The sequence below is a fragment of the Azolla caroliniana genome, unplaced genomic scaffold (assembly GCF_043228905.1).
Source record: "Azolla caroliniana isolate FFs.n. ecotype wild unplaced genomic scaffold, voAzoCaro1.0.p SCAF_6, whole genome shotgun sequence".
In the NCBI taxonomy this organism is placed as follows: Eukaryota; Viridiplantae; Streptophyta; class Polypodiopsida; order Salviniales; family Salviniaceae; genus Azolla; species Azolla caroliniana.
Window position 1 is genome coordinate 6,624,867 of NW_028230441.1, and position 25,888 is coordinate 6,650,754.

General features: G+C 37.2%; 4 protein-coding genes across 9 annotated transcripts; 2 read left to right on the forward strand and 2 right to left on the reverse strand.

Annotated features, from left to right (window-relative positions):
• Window positions 1-758: 758 nt before the first annotated feature.
• Window positions 759-1,708, reverse strand: LOC147862873 (uncharacterized). Its single transcript, XM_087321846.1, has one exon. It carries the CDS (start codon window positions 1,656-1,658, stop codon window positions 807-809), a length of 852 nt encoding a protein of 283 aa, XP_087177972.1. The 5' UTR covers window positions 1,659-1,708; the 3' UTR covers window positions 759-806.
• On the reverse strand, window positions 1,436-5,370 carry LOC147862874 (putative pentatricopeptide repeat-containing protein At3g11460, mitochondrial). Of its 2 annotated transcripts, XR_015529988.1 has the most exons (3): window positions 5,211-5,370; window positions 2,247-5,063; window positions 1,436-1,540 (listed from the first exon to the last, which is right to left on the reverse strand). XR_015529988.1 is itself a non-coding variant. In XM_087321837.1 (2 exons), exons 1-2 carry the CDS (start codon window positions 5,322-5,324, stop codon window positions 2,841-2,843), a joined length of 2,337 nt encoding a protein of 778 aa, XP_087177963.1. In that variant the 5' UTR covers window positions 5,325-5,370; the 3' UTR covers window positions 2,135-2,840. The 2 variants fall into 2 exon arrangements, 1 of the variants encoding a protein (XP_087177963.1); XM_087321837.1 differs by lacking the exon at window positions 1,436-1,540 and having other exon boundaries at window positions 2,135-5,063.
• Window positions 5,371-6,965: 1,595 nt separating this feature from the next.
• LOC147862875 (uncharacterized) lies at window positions 6,966-14,162 on the forward strand. 5 transcript variants are annotated; one of them, XM_087321840.1, is made up of 11 exons: window positions 6,966-7,124; window positions 7,603-7,708; window positions 8,791-8,898; window positions 9,406-9,659; window positions 9,778-10,132; window positions 10,253-10,495; window positions 11,166-11,392; window positions 11,737-11,860; window positions 12,262-12,368; window positions 13,536-13,614; window positions 13,700-14,162. In XM_087321840.1, exons 1-11 carry the CDS (start codon window positions 6,982-6,984, stop codon window positions 13,838-13,840), a joined length of 1,887 nt encoding a protein of 628 aa, XP_087177966.1. In that variant the 5' UTR covers window positions 6,966-6,981; the 3' UTR covers window positions 13,841-14,162. The 5 variants fall into 5 exon arrangements, with proteins under 5 accessions (XP_087177966.1, XP_087177969.1, XP_087177971.1 ...); XM_087321843.1 differs by having other exon boundaries at window positions 7,022-7,130; XM_087321841.1 differs by lacking the exon at window positions 7,603-7,708 and having other exon boundaries at window positions 7,052-7,130.
• Window positions 14,163-20,699: 6,537 nt separating this feature from the next.
• Window positions 20,700-25,589, forward strand: LOC147862876 (uncharacterized). Its single transcript, XM_087321836.1, has 4 exons — window positions 20,700-23,678; window positions 24,506-24,632; window positions 24,799-24,900; window positions 25,250-25,589. The coding sequence occupies exons 1-4, from the start codon at window positions 20,902-20,904 to the stop codon at window positions 25,316-25,318; spliced, it is 3,075 nt and encodes a 1,024-aa protein (XP_087177962.1). The 5' UTR covers window positions 20,700-20,901; the 3' UTR covers window positions 25,319-25,589.
• Window positions 25,590-25,888: the final 299 nt, after the last annotated feature.

Here is a 25,888-nt window from a genome sequence, read left to right on the forward strand (position 1 = left end):
AATGTCAATATGCATCTTCATAATCGAAAGAGTACTAACGCAACAAATACTCTACATGTATCACTAATGTTGTAGAGTCCATTCTATGCCAAGGCCCCAATGTTTGTGACAAGCATAGGCTTTAGAGTAACTTTTCAAATCAAAGTAGGATTCTTAAGTCAAACTCTCATGATGGGATCCATATTATTTGCGGGTGAACTAGTTCTTCAATGAAATGATGCCTTGTAGATGGCAAGAGTGCATATTTTTTCTGTGGCAATCATGAGAATATAATAAACATTAAAGCCAAGAGGAATCAATTGAAATTAGTGTGTAATCTACTTGGACATGTAAGAATGATGGTTTTGTCTTGCATTAACCTCCCATTCGTTCTGAAGCAAATACACCTATGTGTGACGTTGTCGAAGGGACATTTTAACAAAAATATTCTTCATATACATATGTCAAGAACTTTACAGATATTTCAATCATTACAAGAGCGAAATACACTTTAAGTGGGCATAGAATATATTCTATATGCCATTCACCCACAAAACATAATCTTATCCAAGACTAAATTGTACCTAATAAAGTGAGTAATCAGTGCAACCACCATGGGCGGCACAGCAGGAGGAGATTGGCAGCAGTTAGAGGCGGTAATCTACAGATGTTAGAGGCGATTAGCTGCCAGCAATGGGGGATTAGTAGTGGTTATCTGTGATAATTGACCATCTGTGTCAATTAATGGTGGTTATTGATCTTTACAATAACCGACAGTGGCAGCAGCAGTGGTTATGGGTTGTGAGTAGCAGCCATTTGACACCAAGCTATTGGCTCTCTGAGTATGTGCGATCGCAGTAATAGGAGTGGATGAAAGGGGTCAAGAGGCCCGAGCTGCCCCCAAAACAGATGGTGATGTGACATTTAGAGATGATATATGCATGGTGGGAGAAGAGTCCATTGGCGGTGCTGACGTGGCCAACAATGGTGACCGCTGATGTCAGCTGGAAAGCGGCGCTGGCAGTTGGTGGCATCGGCAGTTGGCTTGAATAAGCAGAAACAGAAACAGAAGAGGTCCCGGTTGCGGCATTAGTTGGAGAGGGTTGGCTAGAGTTATAGGAGGAGGAAAACACAGTTGTGGTGATTGGTGGGGGCGGTGATGGTTGATTGGAATAAGATAATGACGAAGAAACAGTTGGGGGTGGTTGGCTGGTAGTTGGTGGCGATTGAGCCGCACCAGTGGTTATGATGAAAGGAGAGGCGGCATCAACGGTAACAGTTGTGGTGCCCAACGATTGGGCAGGTACAGATGCCAATGAGATCGGCATGAAACCAATCTGGCGGTTGCTGTAGTAGAGACATGCACCGCTTCCCTCACTCACCCAGAAGACTCCTCTGTTAGGGTTATACAAAACCACTTGCAAATTCAACCTCACGTCCTCCACATGCACAGCCACCGCCAATGCATCTGATGCCGTCGATCCCAGGTCTGATCTGACTGTCTTCAGCGATAGGAGTTGCATTGTGGGTAGCTGTAGTTGGGGATCTCTGGGCTTCCACACTGCAAAGTACAAAACTATGAATACAATTATGAGAGTTACCAGTATGGCCATACATAACAGACAGGCTGCTTGCCGCCACTCTTCATCCTCTCTCCGGCAATGCCCCCGTCTCCCCATTCTCTCTCTCTCTCTCTCTATGCACACACACAAAACATATACATGTACATTTATATACACACATATATAACATATGTGTGATAAATTAATTATTAACAAAGAACTCCTCATTCTCTCTCTCTCTCTCTCTCTCTCTCTCTCTATACACACACATATATATACATACGTACACATAGATATAATATATATGTATGGGATAAATTAATTATTACCAGATAAAGTGCGTGATAACAACGTGTTACCTTTCCTTAGCTTTGATAGTATAATTACCTTCTAATGAACATCCTTTTGGTGATGCCATAGACTTTGCCTTGAAGATTAAAGGAAGTTTTTCTCCACCCCACCCCACTCTCCCTCCCTTTTCTTCATGATTGTGTCTTCCACACACATCTCTCTCTACTACTTTTGGATGTTTAAAAAGTACCTATCTATATACAACTTTTTAATTTTAATCATTTTAGTACTTCTGTCAATGATTGTATTCTGCGTAAAGCATTCCTTTGCTGGTTGCCTTTTACACACATGGAACCATATAAACATCATACATTCTGGACATTACCCTAAAACCATGTAAAAGCTCCTTCTTACCTTGTGTATCTTTCATGGTACATCCAACTTTCATTGGAGCTTTCTTTGCTACTCCCCACATGCTCTTTCCTTGTACATTTTTCCATCTCTTTACAAGATTGACCAAAATTTTACATATTTTTTCACTTAAAAGGAGGCATCGATGGTGGGAACCAAGGGAAAGGGGACTACCCACCAGTGTCTTACAAGACAAAAAGTTTCGACCACTTACAACCTATAGTATTGTGAAAGTTTTGAATTTGACTGCTCCAAAGAAGAGTACCCTTTGCAGACCCCTCTAGTAACATGCCCCTTTATATTATAACACACTCATCTGAAATAGAGTCATTCCATGACAAGCTATCATCTGGAAATCAGTGTATTTATCTTATAGCAATGTACTTGGATAGCATTACTGGTCCTGCTATGAATTAACAACGTTCTTTTCATCAAACTTGGGAGGTCAACAATTGTGATATTCTTGTAAAATACCAGTGCTCTTTTGAAGCCCTAATGATAGGCCTTCCTTGTATCCAATAATATCTTAATACATGGAAGGGAGCATGGCATGGTTATCAACATAATAATTACATAAGGTGATTTCCTGAACCCAGCTTAGTCCTGACATCCAGATTTTCTATCTTCAAACACATGAAGTTTGTTCAAGTTTCTGATCATAATTTTCCGCTTCTCTATTTTTGAGACTAATGATGTGGTATGACAACAATCATCACAGATACACATGCAACTCAGATGTATCGTTTCATCATTGGATGTATTGATGAGAGCACATGCAATGGCCAGATTCACACCATGCCCACATTGCAGATCTATCCTTGGATCATCTAAAATTCTCGGCAAGATTGGGTTCTCTGTTAAATAGAATTCTTTTCGTGATATTTCATGGGAAATAGCAGCTAATTTTGCATATGTATCTTTACTTTGAGAATGCTTGTTATTGCCAGAACAAAATGAATGAACGTTTCCACTCGCATCAACCCAAACGGTAATTCCTTGCTTATTCCATGAAGAATATGTATATTCTCGCCTCATAGCTTCAACTTTCTCCGCATCTTGTTGCATGCCAGCAGCAGCAAAAATATTAGCCATAAGAATATAAGCTGAAGCACAAGTATTATCTAATTGTATAGCTTGATCAAAGACTAATTTCCCGAGCTTCACGTTCGCCCACTTTCTGCAGGAACCTAATAATACATGCCAAACAGCGGGATAATCAGGAGAAGGCATCTTTTTAATCTGAGATGCTGCCTTATCAAACTGCCCTGCACATCCAAAAGCCATCACCATGCAAGTATAATGCTCCAAATTTGGATGAATACCATATTTTGTTCTCATGCTTTCAAACAGTATTTCAGCGTCATTCAATAGTCCCGCGTGACTACATGCACTCAGAACACATAAGAATGTAACTTCATCAGGAGAAATGCCTTCCTTCAGCATCTGTTCTAAACAGTTAAGTGCTTCCTTACCTTGGCCTTGTTGGGCATAACCTGTAATTAATGCATTCCAACATGCTACATTTCTCCTAGGGAGCTCTTCGAGCACTTCTTGTGCTTTCGCAAGGATACCACATTTGGCATACATATCCACCAATGCAGTTCCAAGCAAAACATCTCTTTCCAACAATCCTTTTTTCACAATCTCTTCCTGAATTTGTTTGCCCTTGTCTACAGCTCCCGCACTGCCACAAGCCTTCAAAATTGAAGTGAATGTGATTGCATTTGGCGAGAAGCCCTCCCTTTTCATCTGTTCCCAGCAATCTAATGCTTCATGACCCTGCCCCTGTTGGGCATATCCAGCAATCAATGCAGACCAAGAGACTACATTTCGCACATGAAGAGACTTGAGCACTTTGCATGCTTCCGCAAGCATACCACATCTTGCATACATATCGACAAGAGCATTCCCAAGCACAATGTCCTTATCTAGCAAATTGCCTCTGTTGATAATCTCACCATGGATCTGTAAACCTTCTTCTATAGCTCCAGTGGGGCCACACACCTTCAGGATGCAAATGAAAGTTACCACATCAGGAAAGAAGCCCTCGCTTTGCATCAATCGATAACAGTGTAATGCTTCATGATCTTTCCCCTTCTCAGCATATCCTGAAAGTAATGCATTCCAAGAGACTATATTTCGAATGGGCAATTCTTCAAGAGCTTTTCGTGCTTTCTCTAGTAGCCCACATTTGGCATACATATCCACCAAAGCAGTACCAAGCATAACATCATTTTCAAACAAACCTCTAGACATAATCTCTTCATGCATTTTTTCACCCATTTCTTTATCCTTCGTAGTACCACAAGCCTTCAACATGCAAATGAAGGTAACCGCATCAGGAGAGAGACCCTCCTTTTCCATGCCCTCGAAACAATTCAATGCCTCATGAGCTTTTCCATACTCTACATACCCTCCAATCAATGCATTCCATGTGACAACATCCCTGAATGGAAGCTCATCGAGCACTTGTTGTGCTTTCGCAAGCATACCACATTTGGCATACATACTAATAACTGTACAAGATAGGTAAGGGTTATTATCTAATAAACCCTTCTTCACAACAACGTCATGTAACTTGATACCTGTACATAGATCTTTCTTCTTGCCACAATCCTTGAGTGAGGACACAAAAGCATCATATTCTCTATGATTACCGTCGTTACTCTCCTCTTTATCCATTTTCATTATCTCTCCAAGCTCAATTGGTCTTCCTCGTCTTCTAATCTCTTCAGTGACCCAAGAAGGATTGTGGCATCCATGGACCCATAAAGACACATACGTGATTTTGTGTCTAAAGTCGGGGGAATTTGAGCTTCTCTGTATCAAAACAGAATATGTATATATCTCTGTTTCTGTGTGTCTGTCTGTCTCTCTCTCTCTCTCTCTCTCTCTCTCTCTCTCTCTCTCTCTCTCGTCCTCACTCTTTCTTTCTTTCTTTTTTCCTCAAAGGCTTGATCGCCTCACCTTGGTGAAACGGACATCATTCCACAGACAAGGATCTTTGAAGAAGGATCGCCATGAGAGGTCCATCTTCTGACACGACCTATTTGATGTGCAAGGTCTCGACGCCATAGCCATTATTAGCAGAGGAGGATGACAAAAATCTGGTATGGCTTGGTTGTCTGTCTTTACAAGCTTCTCTAGTGGTCGGTCATGGGTTCGAATCTTACCGATGACACAAACGCTTCCTCATAACATTTATTGCTTATAGAGTCACCATAGACTTTCGGACAGAATTCCAGAATATGATTTGCCTTTTCCTTTAGTTCCGATTCCCAAACACCTTCTGGCTGAGAAGGGATGATTTTGGCACAAAATGGCAAGTCTAATTGATTTCATGGAATTTGTCCAATACCATTATTTGAGTGGGGGGGTGTCACGTTTCGATATATTTTTCCCCGCGTTGCAATCATATCGACTTGAAAAGATTGTGCTTTGCAACCCTATGGTAGTCGTTCCGAGTCTCAATTGATTGTGTTTGATGGTTGCATTCTCAGAGCAAAATCCTTGTTATTCTAAATAGACATCAATCATCACACATGATAATCAAGCATGTGTCATGGTGTTGTGCCATGTACAGTGAGATTTGGTTTGCGCACCACACCATATGATGTGACATGGTCGAATACGATGACAAAAGAAATCTCAATGCATGAAAAAGTACTTCCTTTTATTCCTCTTCTTTTTTGGGTTGTCATGTTTTAGTCGCCACGTGCAAGTATTATGCATTGTGCAAATCACATGAAGATGGCATTCATTCGATAAAGATAGACTCTTTATGAACTTGTTAACATTGTATATGTTGTGCACATCACACATGCTACTTTAATCAGTGGCATTTTCAAGCGAATCGAATGATGCATAGTATTGTATCAAAGCGAGATAGAGAAACACAAAAGTTGTCCACCAATTGCGGTAATGTCCTCCCTTCTCCCTTTTTGGGAGGACCTAAGTTCAAACTTAACGTGGGATTCAAGCCCATCTTGATCAAACTGGGTTTCCTATGGTGGGCGTTGATAATCAATTTATCCACACATCTCTCATTCCTAATGAACACAATGCCAACATAAGAAAGGAGTAGATTGGAGCCGATGGGTAAAATGATCACTATATGCATGCTGACTATCATAAGACCTATCATAAGACACATGCTAGTGGGGACTAATGGTATACATTTGACATGGTGGAGAAATGGACGAAAATCAAAGTATACATCCCAACGCTCTTCTGTCACAAATTATTGGATTTGTGTGGTCGTCAAGAGACACATAGATCAACAATCGTCCATCACGAGGGGTAGCAAATCAAGTCCACAACTAACTATGTCTATATGTTTGAGGTGTGTATAATATATATATCGTGACGAACGAATACACATAATCTTGTGAGTATTTTATACATAATGTATGTATATATACGTACGTATAAATAAATGACCACAAACTCTTTCATTACATACATATCGCGACGAACAAATAAACATCGTCGTGTGAGTATTTATTTATACGCAATGCATATACATACCTATAGTATAGATGAATGATCACCAACTCCTTCGTTCTTCTTACATACATATATGTATGTATGTATGTATGCATGTACATATGGCGACGAACAAATACATCGTCGTATGCGTATTTATGCGTAATGTATAGACATACGTATACGGTATAAATACATGTTACAGCAACTCCTTCGTTCTTCGTCCTCTTCCTTCCGTATCAGGGAGAAGGATATGGCGGAATCAGAAGACACCGTGCGATCCATGGTCCAGGAAGTTGTTCGCGTCTATCGCGATGGATTGGCAATGGTCTCCCCAGAACGCCCTTTCCTGACTGAGATGGCATGGTTTCTTGTCCAAGCTACATGCCTGCAGCGGTAAGTGTATGTTCTCTTTTTCCTCTTCTTTTGAATCTCTCCGTGTTTCAAGATAGAGATGGCATGGTTGGTTATCCAAAGCACATACATGCAATTACTAGTCTATATTATCATCTTCTTGAATCTCTCTTGGTTTCAAGAAACATTTTTTGATCACCCGTGTAGAAGACCTTCGCTATTTTTCTTTGCTCGTTCTTTGATTCAAAAACGTTTTGTTACACCATTATTCCTTCTGATAATTCCTCTTCTTGGAAGTTTTTTAACAATCAAGAAGATTTTTTCATTTTTTTTGTTCCTACTGCAAGTACTATATTTCTAGAATCCAACAACATTTTCTAAACGCTTATCAGGAAGAACTCTTTTTTTCTTAGTGATTGTCTATTCATTGTGATCTGCTAACGATTCAGGAACATACCATTACAAAGTCATTCATTTTTTAATCGGGTTCCTTCTGATTTTTACATCTGCCTAAACACAGGTCCCAAACGGATGTAAAATCAGTGTCTTCTGGTGAGATCATAGAGAAATGTGTGAAATTGCTGAAATTAAAGGATTATCCTGTCATTGAAACTATTCAATTACAGGTGAGAGAATATTCTACTACGTCCAACTTGAAAATTTACTTGAAAAACCTAAAATGTATACATTTGTAAACAAGCAGCTTAATAGCAAGCATCAAGCTGATGTTCTGGAGTCTCTCAGTTCTCTGTTATTCCTTGCAAATGATGTGCTCTGAATCCTGATATCACTAACCTATTCTTACACTCAAAGGAAGAGATAAAATGGAGAAATTCTTAGTTATTATCCATTGAAATGTCAGAAAAGAATGATTTCTTGAGATTTCATCTCGTGCTCAAACAGGAAAAAAAGAATTTTTCTTGAGATTTCTTCTCGTGCTCAAACAGGAAAGATTGAAAGAGAGAAAATAAAGTATTTTTGTTTTATTCTTGTCCATCGTATATGATAAAAATAATGATGCCTTCAGCCTTATTTTCACCTCATTCTCTTTCAAAAACAGAAGAGATAAAAGAGAAAATTTTATACTATCACTGTATACTAGTAGAAAGAATGGGATTCCAAGCTTTATTTTCACACGCAAAAGGGAAAATGTGGAAAAAAACAAAAAGATATATTTATTTAATATCTAATTGGAAAACCAGAACTAGTCTCCAGCTATATTGTTGCCCCCAAAAGGAAGAGAGGGAAAGTGTCAAGCATTATGCTTAGTCTTGAAAAGATAAGATAAAAATTACATTCGTATACTTTTATACCACATTAGAGAAAGAATGATGTGTTGAATTTTGCCCTCATTCTTTCTATCAAAAATAAAGAGAGGAAACAAAAGAAAAAAACACATATGTTTTTACTTTACCCATTTTTGCCAGAAATTTTTATTTGAACACCTTGCATTGACATGTTCTGACAAAACTGATAGACTCAAAGTGTTATAAACTTGCTTAGAAACCTCTTGGTTTTTTTACTAAGAAGTATTTGTGATACACATACAACCATAATTGCCTTGAAATTTAAAAGAGCAATGATGGACATGCTTCTTAATATAACAGCATTTGCATGACAGTGTTTATTGAACTTTTCTGTGGGTTAGTAAATCCATCAAGTTTTGAAATAAGTCATAACAATTTTGATTTATTTTTCTATTGGGTAGGTCAACATTTATGCACTTATGTTCATGCATGAAAGGAGGCTAGCAAAAGAAGAACATACACATATGAGGTGTTGTGAAGACTACTTAAATTGGATATTGAAAACTCGTGTAAGTATTATATCCTGAAGGTTTTTTTGTCCGAAATCAAAGTGAGTACATTTTTTTTTTGGTTTAAAGAAGATAGATCCTTTTCCATTTTCAAGAATGAAACTATTGCTCATCAAATAACCTTCGTGATGATCAAGCTTTTGGGAATCTGCATGCACAAGTGGGTTCAAATTAGCCCATAACAATCAATATCATACAAGTTAATGGAAATGCAAAGAACATGAACCTTTGCTTCATGACATGTGTGAGACTCTTCATGAAGTTATAATGGCTGTAATTCTTAATTACTATTTGTATAATGCCACAGGTTTATTGCATCTCTCACTTCTCCTCGAATTGATTTTGTATTACTTCTAATTATTTTTTCAAATGCTTAGGACACAAAATTCTTGTTTCAAACTCAGATGCTTTTACCAGTACTCATTATTTTGTAGACTTATATTTATTCGCATATCTATTTTCTGGGCAATGTCCTGATGGAGCTGATGAAGATTCAATTTATTACAGGTCTATGATAGAAGAGAGATGTCCACTGCAGTAGATGAACTACACAAACTTGTTGTGAATTTCCTGAAGGAAACTAGTAAACGAATTGATGAAGATATGTCTGTTTTGCATAATGAAGACGAGATAAGCACTGCTATTGATAGCATATTTCCAAGAACAGGATTTCTTTGTTGGATGAATCTGTCAGATGTTGAAAAAGCCACACAAATGCTCGAGCTCTCTAATATTGTGCCTGGTATCCGTGCATATAATAGGTGTGTAACTGTAGCCATATTTTAAAAGCATAGCTATTGTTTATTACTGTTATCCTATCATGGGGTTTTATTATGATTGCTCAAATTTCTTGTCTGAGCTAAGAACTTCGCTCTTCAGATTGAAAGGGAAAAGCCATACTGTCTGCCAGGATATCTTTCATATTTTTGACAATGAAGTCCAAAGTCTAAAGAATACAGTGGAAGATGAGTTTAAAAATATCACCGAAAGATCAGTTTCATATGCAAAATTTCTTACGTCACATATTGATAATTTGGGCACTCATCATGTGTTGATTCAGCGGCTGCGTGATGAACTCAATTATGACTTACAGTTATCCTCATTCTTCCAAGATATCCGTACTGTCATAATGGAGATGCATCTTAAAATGGAAAAACTATCTGAAAAATTCTGCGAACAACTGGAAATCCTTGAAGCCACAATTGGTTCACAAACATGTGTTCCCAATGAGTTTGTATGCATTTTATTAGAAGAAAAAGAAAGTAGTAATGGAAATGAACTTGTCCATTTGCCACTAGAACCCTTTCTCCACTCCTATGGTATGTCTTAAGAATTTGTGTGGTTTCTGATTTAGGTCTTTCCAGAGTTCCAAAGTGTTGGTTTGTTGCAAAGAAGTGCATCAAAAGAGCTAAGGAGATTAAGGGTTCAAACGGAAATAGTACAAGAACTATGTACATTATCGAAAAAACCAGCATTTGAGAGAACTCCAGTTGGTTTAGCTAGCATCACAACAGATTGTGGCTTTTCAAAACTGGAAATAATTGTGGATAACTGTGGCTTTTTACCACCTAATATGTATACAACTAATGCTGCTCAGGTAATTATTGGAAAATCACTGTGTGCAAGAGCATGAAATTTAATGTTGCCTCTTGATGTGGTTCTTAGTCATCCCTGTAGTTCCATCTCCTCCCATTTATCTACATTTTATCTTTATCCTATGAAATGTGTTAGGGAAAAACTCCACATTATTTAGGGAATACAGTTATTTCCCCATACATCCCCCAAAATTTGTTGCTGTTTCCCAGATCGACCTTAGCCTCCTCTTTAGAGAGAAAAAGTGGTTGAATAAACTCCCCAAAACCCATATTTTCCTTCATTTCCCCAAATTATTCTGGTCAACTGTCCCCAGCAACAGCTCCCATTTATCTACATTTTATCTTTATCCTATGAAATGTGTTAGGGAAAAACTCCACATTATTTAGGGAATACAGTTATTTCCCCATACATCCCCCAAAATTTGTTGCTGTTTCCCAGATCGACCTTAGCCTCCTCTCTAGAGAGAAAAAGTGGTTGAATCGAGATATAATTGCTCAAATAGCTCTTAAAACTGTTGCTGGGGACAGTTGACCAGAATAATTTGGGGAAATGAAGGAAAATATGGGGTTTGGGGAGTTTATTCCCAATTATTTTGTGGCCTAATTTTCTGCAGTGTTATGTCACATTGTTTTTTACTCATCTGAATAGAGTTTAATTATTTTTCTAAATAGGTTGGATCAAACTGTAATGATGTTCCAAGGGAAAGAAACAATTTCACTACAAATGCTATTGTCGTAAAAGATCTAGGGATGGAAGGCGTAAGACTTCAACTAAATGGATATTGCCTAATAACTATTCTGAAGAAAGGCGGGCTTCTTTTATATGGAGATCCCAAGGCAGGAATAGCTCAAGTTGGAGAGAATAGTTTTTTGTTTGCTAATACAGATTGTTTGAATGAGTATGCTAGCTGTTTAGTTTCGAATGTAAAATATGTTGGGAAAAACTCTATATACCCCTGAGTTCTTTATTTGCTAAAATGCCATGGTGTTTTCTTTAGTTTCTCAAATTCCCTTGGTCAAACCCCTCTCTAGCTATTATATAGTATTTATGAACTGTCATATGCTTACATCAGTCTTTCTCTGTTTTTCTTGGGGTGTCCAGAGTCAATTTGACAAATAACAAAAACTTAAGGACATTTGTGGGAATATAAGAAATTGGGGTATATATGAGTTTCTCCCAATTAACTTTGCTTCTCTGTATGGACCTGAGTTGAACCTATTTGTGTAAAGTTTATGCTTGCAGGTTTGTAAAAGCACCTAATGAATTGTGGGCCGCGCTAGAGACAATTGTAACTATGAGGCCTCAATTAATTAACATTCTTGGTCTCCAAAGAGAACCAAAGTTCATGCCACTTGGGATACCAAATGTAATTTAAACAACTACAATAATTTAGTCTCTTAAGTCTAGAATGATTAACAGTGTAGTACAGTTTGCCTTTAAGACTGTTATATCCATGCATCATATCCTTTTCTGTAATTCTATAGAACACAGTAATTTGTTTCTTTTATATTTTGTATTGCAAGAGAGTGTGTATGATTCCCACTTGAACTAGTTCTACCCTCTACTGAACTGTGCAAGTTCTATTCATTATGCTTGTTAGTTGCTTTTTAAAGAGAAGTATATTTTATATCTTTTTGTGATTAAGGGAAGTTTATTACCATTAGTAATGTTGGTAAACTAATGTCGGTAAACAGTAAAAGAATGTCCAAAATTATAATTCTCAAAGATGAGTGACTTATTTAAAAACTTGTTTTTATTATTATACAGATCTTGGAACTTGTCAACAAACATCCACTGAAACAGGAGTTCTCAACTCAAACTGCATTGCACATTCAACCTGCACATGTGTTTGATGAAGAAACTTTCTTTAAAAGGTACGTAGAAAAACATCTATTTGTCGTGTATAAAACTGTAGAGCCTATTTTATTGGATCGTCAAACATGCAGTTTCATGGTCACTTTTCTTTTCTTTAAAATTTCTCAGTATTGTCATGCTATTTTCTTTAAAAATTTTACTTCAATTGTCATGCTAGTTTCTAATTGGGCAAATTTTAGTTTAGCTCATCCATTATGGTTAGTACTATAAATGTCCATTGGAAGCTGTCATCCCAAAACTCTGGACAACCACAATAGATACCAAAACTTGCTAACATATCCGAAATACTGTTAATTACAAATTCGATCAATTTATACATGCAATAAGGTTATGCTTGCTATAGAAGAACATTACATTGTCTTACAATAATTGAAAGCTTATCCTTTTGTGAAAAGCAATGGAAAATTGCTTGTTACAGAGACTTGTATAATGAAAACCAAAGGCTCATCGTTTTTTGTTGTATGAGGTGGAAAATATTCTTTAATGAGTTCATTTCAGCCAGTCAAATAGTGCATGTGCTTCATCATCCGCTACTTCCATGTTGGAAAGCTGACATGCCCTTTCATGCCATGATAAGAGAGATGAGCTAGATTGACTTGGAGTCTCCATTGTCATCATCACTTGCCATGTTATGTCCCCTGTAACTTATATCCTATTACTTGTGGTCTCCATTGCCATCAGCATTCGTCTGCTTGATCTATGGTGTCTCCTTGGCATGTTGTCAGTGGAAGTACGGAACTGTGGAAGAAATCAATGATGTGCAAGTGTTGTGGCATCCTGCATGCCAATATAACGTTTTGGCCAAAGTGTTGTGAGTATAATGAGCAACATTTGGCCAAAGTGTTGTGAGTATATTGATGATATATCGACCCAGAGTGCTTCATCTCAAGAAAAAACTCCAATAATCTTTCTATCTCTAAAATGAATAGGCTTAGTCTACAGACGGTGACCAACATGACCTCTGAGATTAAAAGGTCTTGCATTCAATGCTCTAGGTTCTGCTGTGGCATCTGCAAGTGTTAATAAAAACTTGGTTCACAACTTGGATATAGCCTTACTACTTGGAGAGAGAGAGTGGATATCATATTTCATCTATTGTAGTTTATACTTTCGTAATTAGTACATTACTATTTGAGAGAGAGAAAGAGAGAGCATTTTCTATGTAGAGCCCTACAACTTTCAAGTAAGAGAACCCATAGTACTCAAACAATTTCAAGTCACTTTCATAGAGACGCATTTTCACAGGTGTGCTTCTTATGAGCTCATGTCGTAGCATCTATTTATGTTCTCATGCAAGGTAATGTAATGGTATGTCAATTGATATTTTTAGGTTTGGTTACCTCGAGATAAATCTACACAAAGTTTGTTTGCCAAAGGAACTACTATGCCAAAGAAGCTAAAGCTCTTTGAAAATCTTAGGGGACCACCTCACTTCAAGTTCAAGGTTTTGGACATCATTCTAGATGTTTAGTGTATGTGGATCCACAAGGAAACTTTTTTGTGTTTGCTAGCACAATAACAAGGTAAAAATAAAACCTTAAGAAATTCCACGAAATAGGTTCAAAGTTTAATACTTCCAATCGATTTACTCCACAAATGTACACTAATTGCTGGGACTATTTTGTAGTTTAGCATTATAGGAGGGATGTGAATGATTTCCATTTAGACCTATGTTTGTGATTGTTTTGTTTTGTAGCGAAGGATCAAATGTCCATATCATAGCCAAGGATTGGCATTCAAGTTTACCTTGTATCATGGAAAGGCACTTTAATATATACAACTTTTTTAGACAACGATATGTGTAAGCTTAGACACATTCAAAAACAAATGATTGGGGATAAATGCATTACCCTTATTTTTCCTAATGTAAAATCCACCACCATCTCTTTGCACAAAACCCTCACAATTTAAATGTGCTCAATTTTGGAGAATTGAAAGGGGAAACATGTTGAGAATTATGGTGCCATATCTCTTATGGACTTTTCTATGTGTTATCAGAACTTATATTATCTATCAAATGCAAGAAGGGTAATGTGTTGTGGTTCTCTTGCATATATGCCCCCTTTGCAATTGGAGATGTGTATGGGGCTTTACAAATTTGACTCTTCAAAAGATCGGAGATTTTCATTGCATGAAGGCTGAAATGCTCAAATGGATAGAAAGGGAACATGGCATGGACAAGTGATATGTTTAATCATGCTTTGCTACATGGCATCTCCTAAATTATACGTTGAATCAAACTTTTACATGAAGATGGAGATATAAATAATTATCTAACAATTAAGGTTGGCTCACGTATGATAAAACTCTTTGGATGTATAATGGAATCAAAGGTAAGTGCATGGGTCCGGAAATTGGTAAAGAGGGCTTACACACAAGTTGGCTTTCGAAAGCACCATACTACCACCCTTACAGTATTAATGGAAGAAAGTTGTTTTAGAGGTAAGGGTTTATAATGTTGTTTTATAGACTTAAAGAAAGCTTTTGATGTGGTACTTCCTTAGTATCTTTGGAGGGGCATTGAAGAAATTTAGGGGCCAAATGTTTGTGTGCTTGCAATTTCTTGAATCTATGAGAAATTATATACATTTTAGATTTTTTTAATGGCATAATTAGTGTTGAGTAAGGGTCAATAGGTACTATTTCTCACCAAGTCCATTTAGTCTACACATTGATGAATTAGAACATGTGTGTCAAGTTTGTTAAGGAAGAAGACATTGAAGAAGTTGCCATTAGGAATGTTGTTATCATGTTTTATTATATGCAAGATATTATGGTGTTTTTTGCAAATACTTTAGAAGATGAACAAAAACATACGAGGGCATTGGAAGAGTTTCACGTATATACAAAGTTAAATGTCAATGACTTTAAAGATAATGATAATGCTTGTGAAGAGCCAAAATAAGGATAAACCATGCATTATGTTTAATAATGAGTCACTTGATATTGTGGAAAGCTTTAAATACAGTGGCATTGAAGTTCTCTCAAATTTAGAATGGATATAGTGTTTGTCACTTAGAGGTATGAAAGAGATCGTGCATTTGAGGACACTGGTTTGTGGATAAATAGAGCAAACACATAATGCATTTAAATGTTGGGTCTTTAGGAAATACCTTTTTGGTACTTGATATCAACGCCTCTCTATAGTGTGGCAACATTCCTAATTTCGCCTAGAAAGAGTTTGAAAAGTTTAGAAGTGTTTCTCTAAGTTAAGAAACAAATTCTATACAACCTCCTACATCTTGAGATGAGATCACTTCCCATTAAGATCATGATCATGGAAAGTGTTGTTGAGTTTATGCTTAAGGTTCAAAAAGTCCCTCACAATGACTTCCTAGAATCTCATGAGAAGTAAGAAAAAGATCTAAAAGACACATAAAAGCAAATGTTTGTGTTATGATTAAAAGCAAGATATGAAAAAATGGTTTGGAAGAAGCAATACAATAGATTTGCTTCATGATGCATCAATAGATTTCTTTGTGAACAAGGTCATTTGTAACGCTAATGTATCGTGAGATGGGGGGAAATGTGGTGATTCATACTTCACACATTATACTACATATGTTGCAATTAACTATAAAACCATATTCTTTGTTGAACGAGGAATATGTGAACATCGATATGTGGTAGAGCCCATCACATTATTTCCCATCCGAACCATTGCTTCCATATAAATAAGTTCACAAAGGCGTTGGGAGTCGGGACATAGGTGATGAGACTAGTTGATTATGCAAACTTTGCTATAATCAAGTTCAAAATTTTAGGTATCACACTTCCATACAATGCTCTAGCTTTGATCACATTTGATTATGGTTTCCCCACACCGTCAAACCAAACCAATCCCTGTAGAAATTTCTCACATTTACAATGTGCATTCTCAATTGCAACATTCATTAGTAAAGTTCTTGGACATCAAGAGTTTGTCTCTCTCTGCTTCAATGTATGAATACCCCTTCTTAGGAAGGAGACCCATATCAAGAACACATGTATACTCTGGTCCCATAGGTCAAAATTGGCCTCTTTATGGACGATTCCAATTCTAATTTTAATTCTCTCTCTCTTACACACACACAATCCAACTTAATTTATTCCATTGGATAGAATTGTATCTTTTGGTTATTTACATCAATTGTTATTCACAAAGGATGTTATGAAATGCTCACTCTTGTGATCTACAATTGTATCCTAATTTAGTTATTTCCATCAATTTGCCATTCACATAAAAAGGGATGCTATGAAATGTTCACTCTTTGTGATCTATTGGGCGGTGCCCATTATGTATACTGATATTGTACAACCAAGAATGTGTATATGATGGTTTGCACAAATGATTCTTCTATGTTTGTATATCATTAACCTTTTTTAAGATCATGCTTCATATTACTTCACATTACTTAAGGAGATAGAGCCAAGAATTGCATGATTGTCTGAGAGATTGCTTAAAGAAGAAGAATTAATTGAAATAGAGTCAATTGAAGATTGTATGGTTATATGACATCATATAGTCCATAAATCCCATAAGTTTATCCAATTGAGAAATTCGATTAATTGTTAGGTGAATCTAGGAACAAGATAAAATGTCCAAAAGCTCTTTCCTAAATGAAGTAACCTACCAACAAGGAGTTGATCACACTTTTGCTTCTAAACTACAAAATTGAATAGAGTTTTAATGTGGATGGTCTTTGTTGCAATTCATTATGGAATGATCAATCGACTCCACTCCATCCAATATTGGAGAAACATCATGAGTATAAATTCTCATTGAATCCGCCCAAAATATATATTGATCTGGGTGAGGCACAATGTAGGTAATATACTATCTAAAGTATGGATGTAGAGCAAGACCATTTGGATCCCGAATTAGAAAAGAGTGGGTTTGGTGGCATTATCGACAAAAGGTTTGGGGATCAAATAGTGGATTACTTGGCACATGTTTGGGCTTGTAAGGATCCCTTGTCTTTACTTTAGGCTTTTTTTGTGTGTGTATATCTTTCGTTTATGTTGTGTGCGCTCATGAGGTTCTGTGTTAATGTGTACATAAATCTTAGTTTTTAAACACTTGTAGTTGTAAATCTGTGTGTGACTTTGTGTTTATGTGAGCATTTTTTTATATATTAGTAGATGTCATGAGTGAAAACAATGTACAATGTGTGAGCCAACAATTCATTGGGTAGTTGAAAGTTTGAAATGTCCAACCCCAATTGGATTTGGTGTCTTTATTGCACTTATGGGTGTGAGATTAGCATTAGACACCCTTATTATGACGTGGTGGGCCCATAGGTAGAAAATGGATAAAAAGGGGGTTTATCTACAATTATTAAAAAATATAAATATTTGAAAAGATAAATGTAATAAATAAAAATGGTTAGTTTTGTGGTTAAGGTTATTGATTAAACATAAGATGTATAAAGTCTGAGTCTCTCTTATTGTTTATTAAAGAAATATTATTTTTCTTCGGTAATTTCTTCTTTACCATCATCATCATCTCCTTCTTCTTATTCTTCTACTCAAGTGTAGCATCGTTTAGTACCTTGATTCCTATGTTTGCGTCGACTTCGCTTGTTCACGTCGACTCCTTCATTAGCATTGAATTCATCGCTCGCCTTAACTCCTTTGTTCGTGGCATTGCATATGTTTGCATCATTTACTACGTTTATGTTATCACCATGCAAGGAGAACAATGAACCGGTTTAGGTTCCCCGTGGTTCCGCTCGAGTAGCAAACATACACGCGTTTTTATGCGACACTGCATAGACATTGCCATATTGCCTAGTAGCTAGGTCATTTTCTCTTTGTGAAGTTCCACATTAGCTCACCACTTCACTCTTTGCTTATTGCATTGAGTGATTCCTCGTTGTTGAGATTGATTTGGTTTGCTTTGGTCCCGCTCGAGTAGCAAACAAACACGCGTTTTTATGTGACCCTGCATAGACATTGCCATCTTGCCTGGTAGCTAGCTCATTTTCTCTTTGCGAAGTTCCACATTAGCTCACCACTTCACTCTTTGCTTGTTGCATTGAGTGGTTCCTCATTGTTGATCTTGATTTGGTTTGCTTTGGTCCCGCTTGAGTAGCAAACATACACGCATTTTTATGCGACACTGCATAGACATTGCCATCTTGCCTGATAGCTAGCTCATTTTCTCTTTGCGAAGTTCCACATTAGCTCACCACTTCACTCTTTGGTTGTTGCATTGAGTGATTCCTCGTTGTTGATCTTGATTTGGTTTGCTTTGGTTCTCCACTCTACCTCGCCACCTAGATGTGAATTTCTTCATAATGTTTGGCTAAATTGCATCCAATGTTGTCAAATGAACAAACCATACAACTCTTCGGCTTGAGCATGCCCACACTTAACTTATTAGGAGAACCAACCAAGGATTACATAGAAATCTAAATACTAATGGTATTGGAAGTATTGCACGAGTTCTAGGAGTGTGATTGTCCCCTGAAGAACAAGTGGCCTTGCCCTGTAGGGCACTTTTACATTCAACACCTAGCTCCCCAATAAGACTTTCTCAACACAACCTATGTGGTAGAAGCAACTACTCTAGATCGGGTATGCCAACCAAAAGAATTAACCCACCTCTTGACTTTGTTTAGCTTCTCACAATAACTATTAGAGGAAGCTTCATTTGGTTCCCCGTAGAGAGTAGGCAAGGCTAAGGTTGCCTCCACACACAACCCTGTCCACGATTGGGTCCCCTCGAAGTCACTACCTCTATTCACACTATCGAAGGGGGCCCCTCTAGCAAATCACCTGCATTTCCCCCATAAATGAAGATTAAACATGCACCCATCACCAATGACATGGGTAATTTGTACACTCAACTAACTTCAAATGATAGATAGGCGCTCCTAATGACACCATCCAGTGTACCACAAAGTTCTAAGCTATTGCTCCAACGAATGTTCCAAATCACCCTTGACCTACATGAAATCATTTTGGCCTTGGGTAAGTCATCCACAAACCCCATGCCATAACAACTTGTCCATGCATACACGTTGAGGACAAACCTTGGATTTTCTGAGGTTGACTTTTAACCTAGCTACAATTCTATATGTATGCAAAGTGTCCCCAATGATCCACATATTGTGTTGTATAGGCCCCAATTGAGAAATTGAATGCATGTAAACCTAGGAAAAGACCAACTTGAACAAATTTATGTTTAGTGTAAAGGCATGCAAGAGTGCACTTAGTGGATATAACTTTGTCTTATTGATTATAATAATGTCCATACATCTATGAAATATTTATCAAGAATGTATGCCATTGAGTTGTCTTGGTATGTCCAATGGATGGCCTTCAACATTTCCTGTCGAAAGTCCCGACTCCCAATCACATAATTGTCGATTGTATAAGGTCCCATTTCATGGTGTCAAAGAGACATTTCTATATAAATTTGCATAGTCAATATAATCTTGATATGTGTATCTTGCATAATCCAATCCAAGCATTTGCAAACATTCTTAGTGATATGTATATGAAGCGTCGATAAATCTCTATCAGATCATTCACATGGACTCCTTTCCATGGTGGTTCCTTGATTCTACTTGGCTTTAGCATTTTGGCCACTAGCTTGTAAAACGAGAGGCGTCATGTTGGGCATTACAAAAAACGAATATATGAACATGATGGGCGTAGTGAGGATTTGTGATCATGCGAGCTTGTTTGTTAAGTATGATGGTTAACCTCATAACCAGCTTAATTTAGCGTCTTAATCTTAGTTTTTCCTTAAATCAGCAAAGAGAAAGAGGTAATACACAATTAATTATGAAGGAGAGGATTGGATCGGATGGATTAGGATAGGATTTCTTTATTTTTTGAAACAATTTGCGGGAAAACAATGAATGTTTCCTCATTCATTCAATTCCCCTGTTTCTTCAATCCTCCCTTTCTTCTCTGTTTCTTCTTCTTCTTCTTCTTCTTACTTAATTCCTCTGTTTCTTCATCTTCATTTCGTTCCTCTGTTTTTCTTCATCCTCCTCCTTATTAATTCCTCTGTCTCTTGTTCTTCTTCTTCTTCTTTTGCTTCCTCTGTTTCTTCTTCTTCTTCTTCTTCTTACTTCTGGCTTCCTCTGTTTCTTCTTCTTACTTCCTCTGTTTTCTTCTTCTTCTTGTTTCTTGCTTCCTCTGCTTATTAATTACTGGCACTCCTCCTCCTCCTCCTTCCTAATTCCTCTTTTCTTATTCTTGTTATTAATTCCTCTGTTTCTTCTGCTTCTTCCTAATTCCTCTGTTTCTTCTTCTTGTTCTTCTTAATTCCTCAATTTCTTCTTCTTCTTCGTTCATTTCATTCTCCCGTCTCTTTTTTCATTCAGTTTTATTCCTCTGTTTCTTCTTTTTCTTCTTCGTTCATTTCATTCTTCTGTCGCTTCTTCTTATTTTTTCATTCTTCTCCTAAAGATACTCATGGAGGAGCTTCCTTTCTTCCTTCCTTTTCCGCAGAGAAGCCTCGACACCCCTGCATACTCTGTGAACTCACTCTTGGCATAGAAGAAGGGTCGAATCCTACAAATCCTGTGAAAAAACATGTCTGATTATCACGAAGACACGGATGAGACTACTAACTTTATCGAGAGCATGGATATAGCGTCTCTAACTGGAATTGAGAGCATCATCGAGACTTTACAGGAGCCATTTGAGGATATGGAAAGAAGAATCTTGATCTCGAGCATGGTCCAGGATGCAGTCTGTAGAGGCTTCCTTAAGGCTATGGAAGAAGATTTCTCTGCTCAGCTTTCGGAGAAAGACGCAGTAATAAGGCTTCTGGAAGGAAGGATGGAAGAGAAAGACAAGGAGATCTCGAACCTCACCAAGGGTTTAAAAGCCACAGGAAACTGGGCAGAAGGAAATGACAATCTTTCTTCATTCGGTCAATTTAATTCAGTTTCTGTTGAATCTTTGGAACTGAAGTTGCGAGAAAGAGAAGAAGAGATTTCAAAGAAAAATATGGAGCTGGAGTGTTTGGCTTCTCGTATCACACAAACTTCTTCTGTTCTCAACTATGAGTGTGAACGAGCTTTGCTTCTAGAAAATCAATTAAATTCTTTGAAAGAACATAGGAGAAAGAAAAGCCAGGAAATCTTCTCGCTTTTGCACTGTGAGAGCAAAAGGGATGCACTTCTTGAGATGCAATCAACAACGCAAGAAATGGAGCAAGAAATGCGAACGACATATCTAAAACAACATATAGAGCTTGAGAATATAGTTGTGGATGAAACCATTGCTACTCATGTGAAAGAGTTAGACTGGAAAGCTGATGTAGAATCGTTGGTCATTGGGGTTCTTCTAGAAGGTTGGTACCGACAAGTAACCAAGTTACTACAGACCTTGCAAGTTGGATTGACACAGAAAGATCAAAGAATACTCTACTGCGAGAAGATGTTGATCACTCTCAAACAGACTATAGAACTTCTACAGAATGATACAATTGATAGGGCTGGAGGTTCGCGGATGGATTATTCTAGTAGACCAATATCAACGGATGTGAACGACTACAGTAGACTATCTGGAATGAAGAAAGAAGAGGAAAGCCTAGAGTTAGAACTAAAAGAAATCATGAATGATGAGCTACAATATGCACCAGAGTTTGACACTCTTCTGGAAGCACTCATCAGAAGCATCAATAACATTCAAGACACCCAAAAACTTGAAATTGAGCAGCAATTTGCAAGAGAGAAGCTTCAGCATGAGTTGGAGCTTGATATCATCTCAGTAGTTTTTGCACAGGAATTCCATGATGCACTCCATATAGGAGATTCAACAAAACACTTGTATAGTAATGATGACAGGGGTGAGAAGACCATCTCTAACAACTTTGAAGATCTGGAGGCGCAGCTTGAATCTTTCCTAGAACTGGAAGCTAGTAAACTAGAGATGATAAAATCTGGATGTTCTACATCTATTGCTAGGTGTGAATTCAAGCTGGAAACGTTGATGGAAAACCTAGCACATCAGGTTAATGAGATGAGGACAAAGATTTCTTTTGTACAAGAGGCTGTCAAGCAGCAGGAATGGAAACACATGGTCGAGCAGGATATTCTCATAACCATTATTGGGGATACGGTTTCAGAGATGAACAGGAAACTGTATATAAAGGATACTTTTGTCTCAACAGAACTTGCAGAAGAGGAGATATTTGGCAAGAATCTAGATTCTCCATTGTTAATTCGGAACAAGGATAAACTTATATGTTTATTGAAAGATAATATAGATGAGCTAAGGAAGGAAAAGGCAATCATAGAACAAAAGCTGGATGGAAGAACAGAGGAGCTCTATAGTTTGAAGAGGCAGTTTTGGAAAGAAAGAGAATTTTGGGTTTCCAGATTATCACCGCCACTGATAAAAGAGTTTGAAGCCCAAGTTGAAGATCTACCAAAGCATTCATCAGGTCTCTTGGATTTAGAGGAGGAGTATATGAATCTGGAAAGGATTCGATATGATTCTCTTGTAGCTGAGCTGAGGAAAGAGTGGCTTGCCGAGAAGGAAGGTCTGCTTCAGGCAATGGTAGAAAAAGAAGCTGAAATAGGAAGAATAAAAATGCAACTCATTGAGAACGACACAAACAGTGCCACAGTCACTGCTGCAAACCTTTTTGCACGCATGGCTGACCTAAGTGTTCAGGTAGATACCCTGTCTAATGAAAAAATGAAGAAAGACTTCGATTTTACCAAGCGAGAGAAAGAGTGGCATGAGGAAAAAAGATCCATTCAAGGAGAGGTTGATCAATTATTAAAACAACAACAGAGCTATGCTGCTAGAGAACATAAATTATTAGATAAAATTGCTGAACTCGAGAATGAAGTAAAAAGCTTACAGTTCACAATGCTAGATCAGCAGTCCCTCGTGAAATTCAAAGAAGAATGGGATGCAGAGAGGGAATATTTGCTGAGAAAGGTTTTGGATGGAGAAGATATGATGTCAAGGTTAGCTTTACTTTCTCAAAGGGAGGAGGCCAGTGTAAAACAAATCAATCAACTGGTGAGTGAAAGAGATCAATTGAGAGCAGAGCAACAGCAGATGGAGACAATTCTTGCGTCTTTTACAGAAGAGAGAGCAGTTGCTAATGCTCAGGTGATCAAGGAAAGAACAGAGGAAGAACAAAAGAGGAAGTTATTGGAATCAGAATTGACAGAAGTAAAACTTGAATTACAAAAATTACAAGGTCTAAATGCTGAATGCACAGACAACAGAGCTCACTTTAACTCAGAGATAATTTCTGAAGAGCAGATTAATGTTATATCATTGCAAGCATTACATGAATTAAGACAGAAGGTTATTCATACAATCGAAGCAAAATCTGATAGGTACAGAAAATCCAATATGCTACCCACCGTAACAAACAAGACATTTATTTACCTGTAGAAGTTTATCTGGATTTTCTGTTGTTTGCTTTTAATAGGTATGAGACATATATATGAACTGGGTATTCTCGGATTGAACCAGAGAACTCGCCCATGAAGTTAATATTTGCATGTACAATACTGCATGCTTCTTTCCTGTGAATGAAAAGCCGAGTCTTTTAACTCAGACAGTTTTGCCCTAAGCTTTTATGCTTGCTGTCCCGAAGATATGTTGTTATGTTAGCTTCACTATTTTAAAAAGCATTTGATGTTTTCAATTGTATCTGCATTAATTAACAGCCACAGTCAAGTTTTGTTTAGTCAGTAGAATGTTCTTAGATCCATCCATTATAAATATAAATTACTTTATGTTTCATTCTGTGTCTAGATCCACTTGAAGTTACCAATCATAACAAAATGGTGTTTCCATGGAGTACAAATGTTCTTGATTTCTTCTTGTCTTGTCTTTTAGTATTTTCCATCATGAACATAAGAACTAATCCCTCTTGTTTTGCAAGCCTCTTCCAATCTAGGGCGTCCTCCAACCCCATCATAGAGTTTGCCTTATAGTTGGTCTGTGATTGGCTGCATTGCTTATTCAGGATTACTTTGAAGACTGTTTTCTCTAAATGCTGCATTTCAGCTCTGTTTTTTAGTTAGTTTTGACTTGCAGAGTATTATTGTTTTGGGAAATGATTTGCTTTGATCATCCCGCATTTATCGGAGACCATTTACTTGCTTTTTATAGAGCTAATAATGTTTCATTGATGACACTTTCTGGTTGTTTGCAGATTGGAAAGCATTGATGCTATATGCCAGATAGTCAAGGGAAACTTGAAATCATTCTCTTGCAAGGAAGCACAATACAAACAGAAACTTGCCAAGGAACTCTATAATTTACAAAAGGCTGAGACAGAGGTCCGACAACATTTGCTGCTCATATTCCAATATTATATTTAGGAATTATTATATATTGTAGAGTTGTCATTAAAATGTTGTAATAATATATGGCTCATTTCCATGGTTATGTCTAGATGGAGTAAGTTCCACCGTTTTACCCAACTATTGTATGATTATTTTGCAGGTGGATTTGCTTGCAGATGAAGTTGAATCTCTTCTGGTAATTCTTGAAGAAGTACAAATGGTTTTTGATCTTTATGCACCGATTCTTCAACATTATCCGAAGGTGACTTTTATGCACCAAATGAAGTGGCTCGTAATTTTATTTTTAGTTTAAATTTTTTTATGAATGCATAGTAACTTACCCACCATTTCTCTTCATGATCAAGTATACAGTGTGATTCATATCTTAATTTTTACTTCATGTATAACAGAGACATTAGGGTAGTTCATATAGTACTATATGCATATAAAGCATTAGTTTGGGCATCAGTTATATGAGTTTATGTGCGTTCTAGATTTTTTTAAACAGTTTTTCCAATCTAAGCTTCCTTTCGAAATTACTGGAAAATTCAGGGAATATGCTCATATTTTTGTATATGTTGAACTCATTTTGATTAAATTCGTAATGGCAGATGGCAGAGATTGCAGCAATAGTAAAAAAGGAAGTTCAGCTTCGTATCGATCCCAAATATGGAGCATAGGTCATTCCTGCTCGAGGGTTTCGAAATTTTGTACATTTTTTCTTTTTGTTGTCTGCACTAAACAAATTCCAGAGGAAGCAGAATCTGGTGTTTCACATATTGCTTCATTTATGAGGAGTTTCCACATGATCCTTCATATACTCCTCCATCAGCATAATACCATCCGTGTTATTTGTTCTTATATGTTCTTGATTACAACATCTAAAGAAACCCGAGATTTGAAGACATTGGTGTCCTTAATGTAAAATGTAGATAATGCTATTTTTTTTGGTATTCGGACCCTTCATGTCCATTTTGAGTTTGTGGAAGACATCATGTTGTGTGGTTATAAGGTAAACCAATGGTTGACCAAGGGTTATGATGAAATATCTCAAGAATGACGATTTAAAGGATGTTATTGAAGAAAAATAATGCTTTTGGAAGGTGAACGGGAAAAGAGCTAAGCTCCAACGGGTTGTTATGTCTACTATCCTTATTTCTTGCTAATGTTAATGGTAATGATATGAATCATAGTATGAACCATATGTACCATACGTGCACGGTACCATTCGTGAATGTCTCAATCATTTG

Excerpts from the sequence above, each read along its gene's own strand:
- LOC147862873 (XM_087321846.1), bottom strand. The coding sequence starts at position 1,658 with ATGGGGAGACGGGGGCATTGCCGGAGAGAGGATGAAGAGTGGCGGCAA.
- LOC147862874 (XM_087321837.1), bottom strand. The coding sequence starts at position 5,324 with ATGGCTATGGCGTCGAGACCTTGCACATCAAATAGGTCGTGTCAGAAG. Across the intron at positions 5,064-5,210 it reads ATGATGTCCGTTTCACCAAG|AGAAGCTCAAATTCCCCCGA; the intron begins GTGAGGCGATCA and ends GTTTTGATACAG.
- LOC147862875 (XM_087321840.1), top strand. The coding sequence starts at position 6,982 with ATGGCGGAATCAGAAGACACCGTGCGATCCATGGTCCAGGAAGTTGTT. Across the intron at positions 7,709-8,790 it reads TTGAAACTATTCAATTACAG|GTCAACATTTATGCACTTAT; the intron begins GTGAGAGAATAT and ends TCTATTGGGTAG. Across the intron at positions 10,133-10,252 it reads CATGTGTTCCCAATGAGTTT|GTCTTTCCAGAGTTCCAAAG; the intron begins GTATGCATTTTA and ends TTTCTGATTTAG.
- LOC147862876 (XM_087321836.1), top strand. The coding sequence starts at position 20,902 with ATGTCTGATTATCACGAAGACACGGATGAGACTACTAACTTTATCGAG. Across the intron at positions 23,679-24,505 it reads ATCGAAGCAAAATCTGATAG|ATTGGAAAGCATTGATGCTA; the intron begins GTACAGAAAATC and ends GGTTGTTTGCAG. Across the intron at positions 24,901-25,249 it reads TTCTTCAACATTATCCGAAG|ATGGCAGAGATTGCAGCAAT; the intron begins GTGACTTTTATG and ends TCGTAATGGCAG.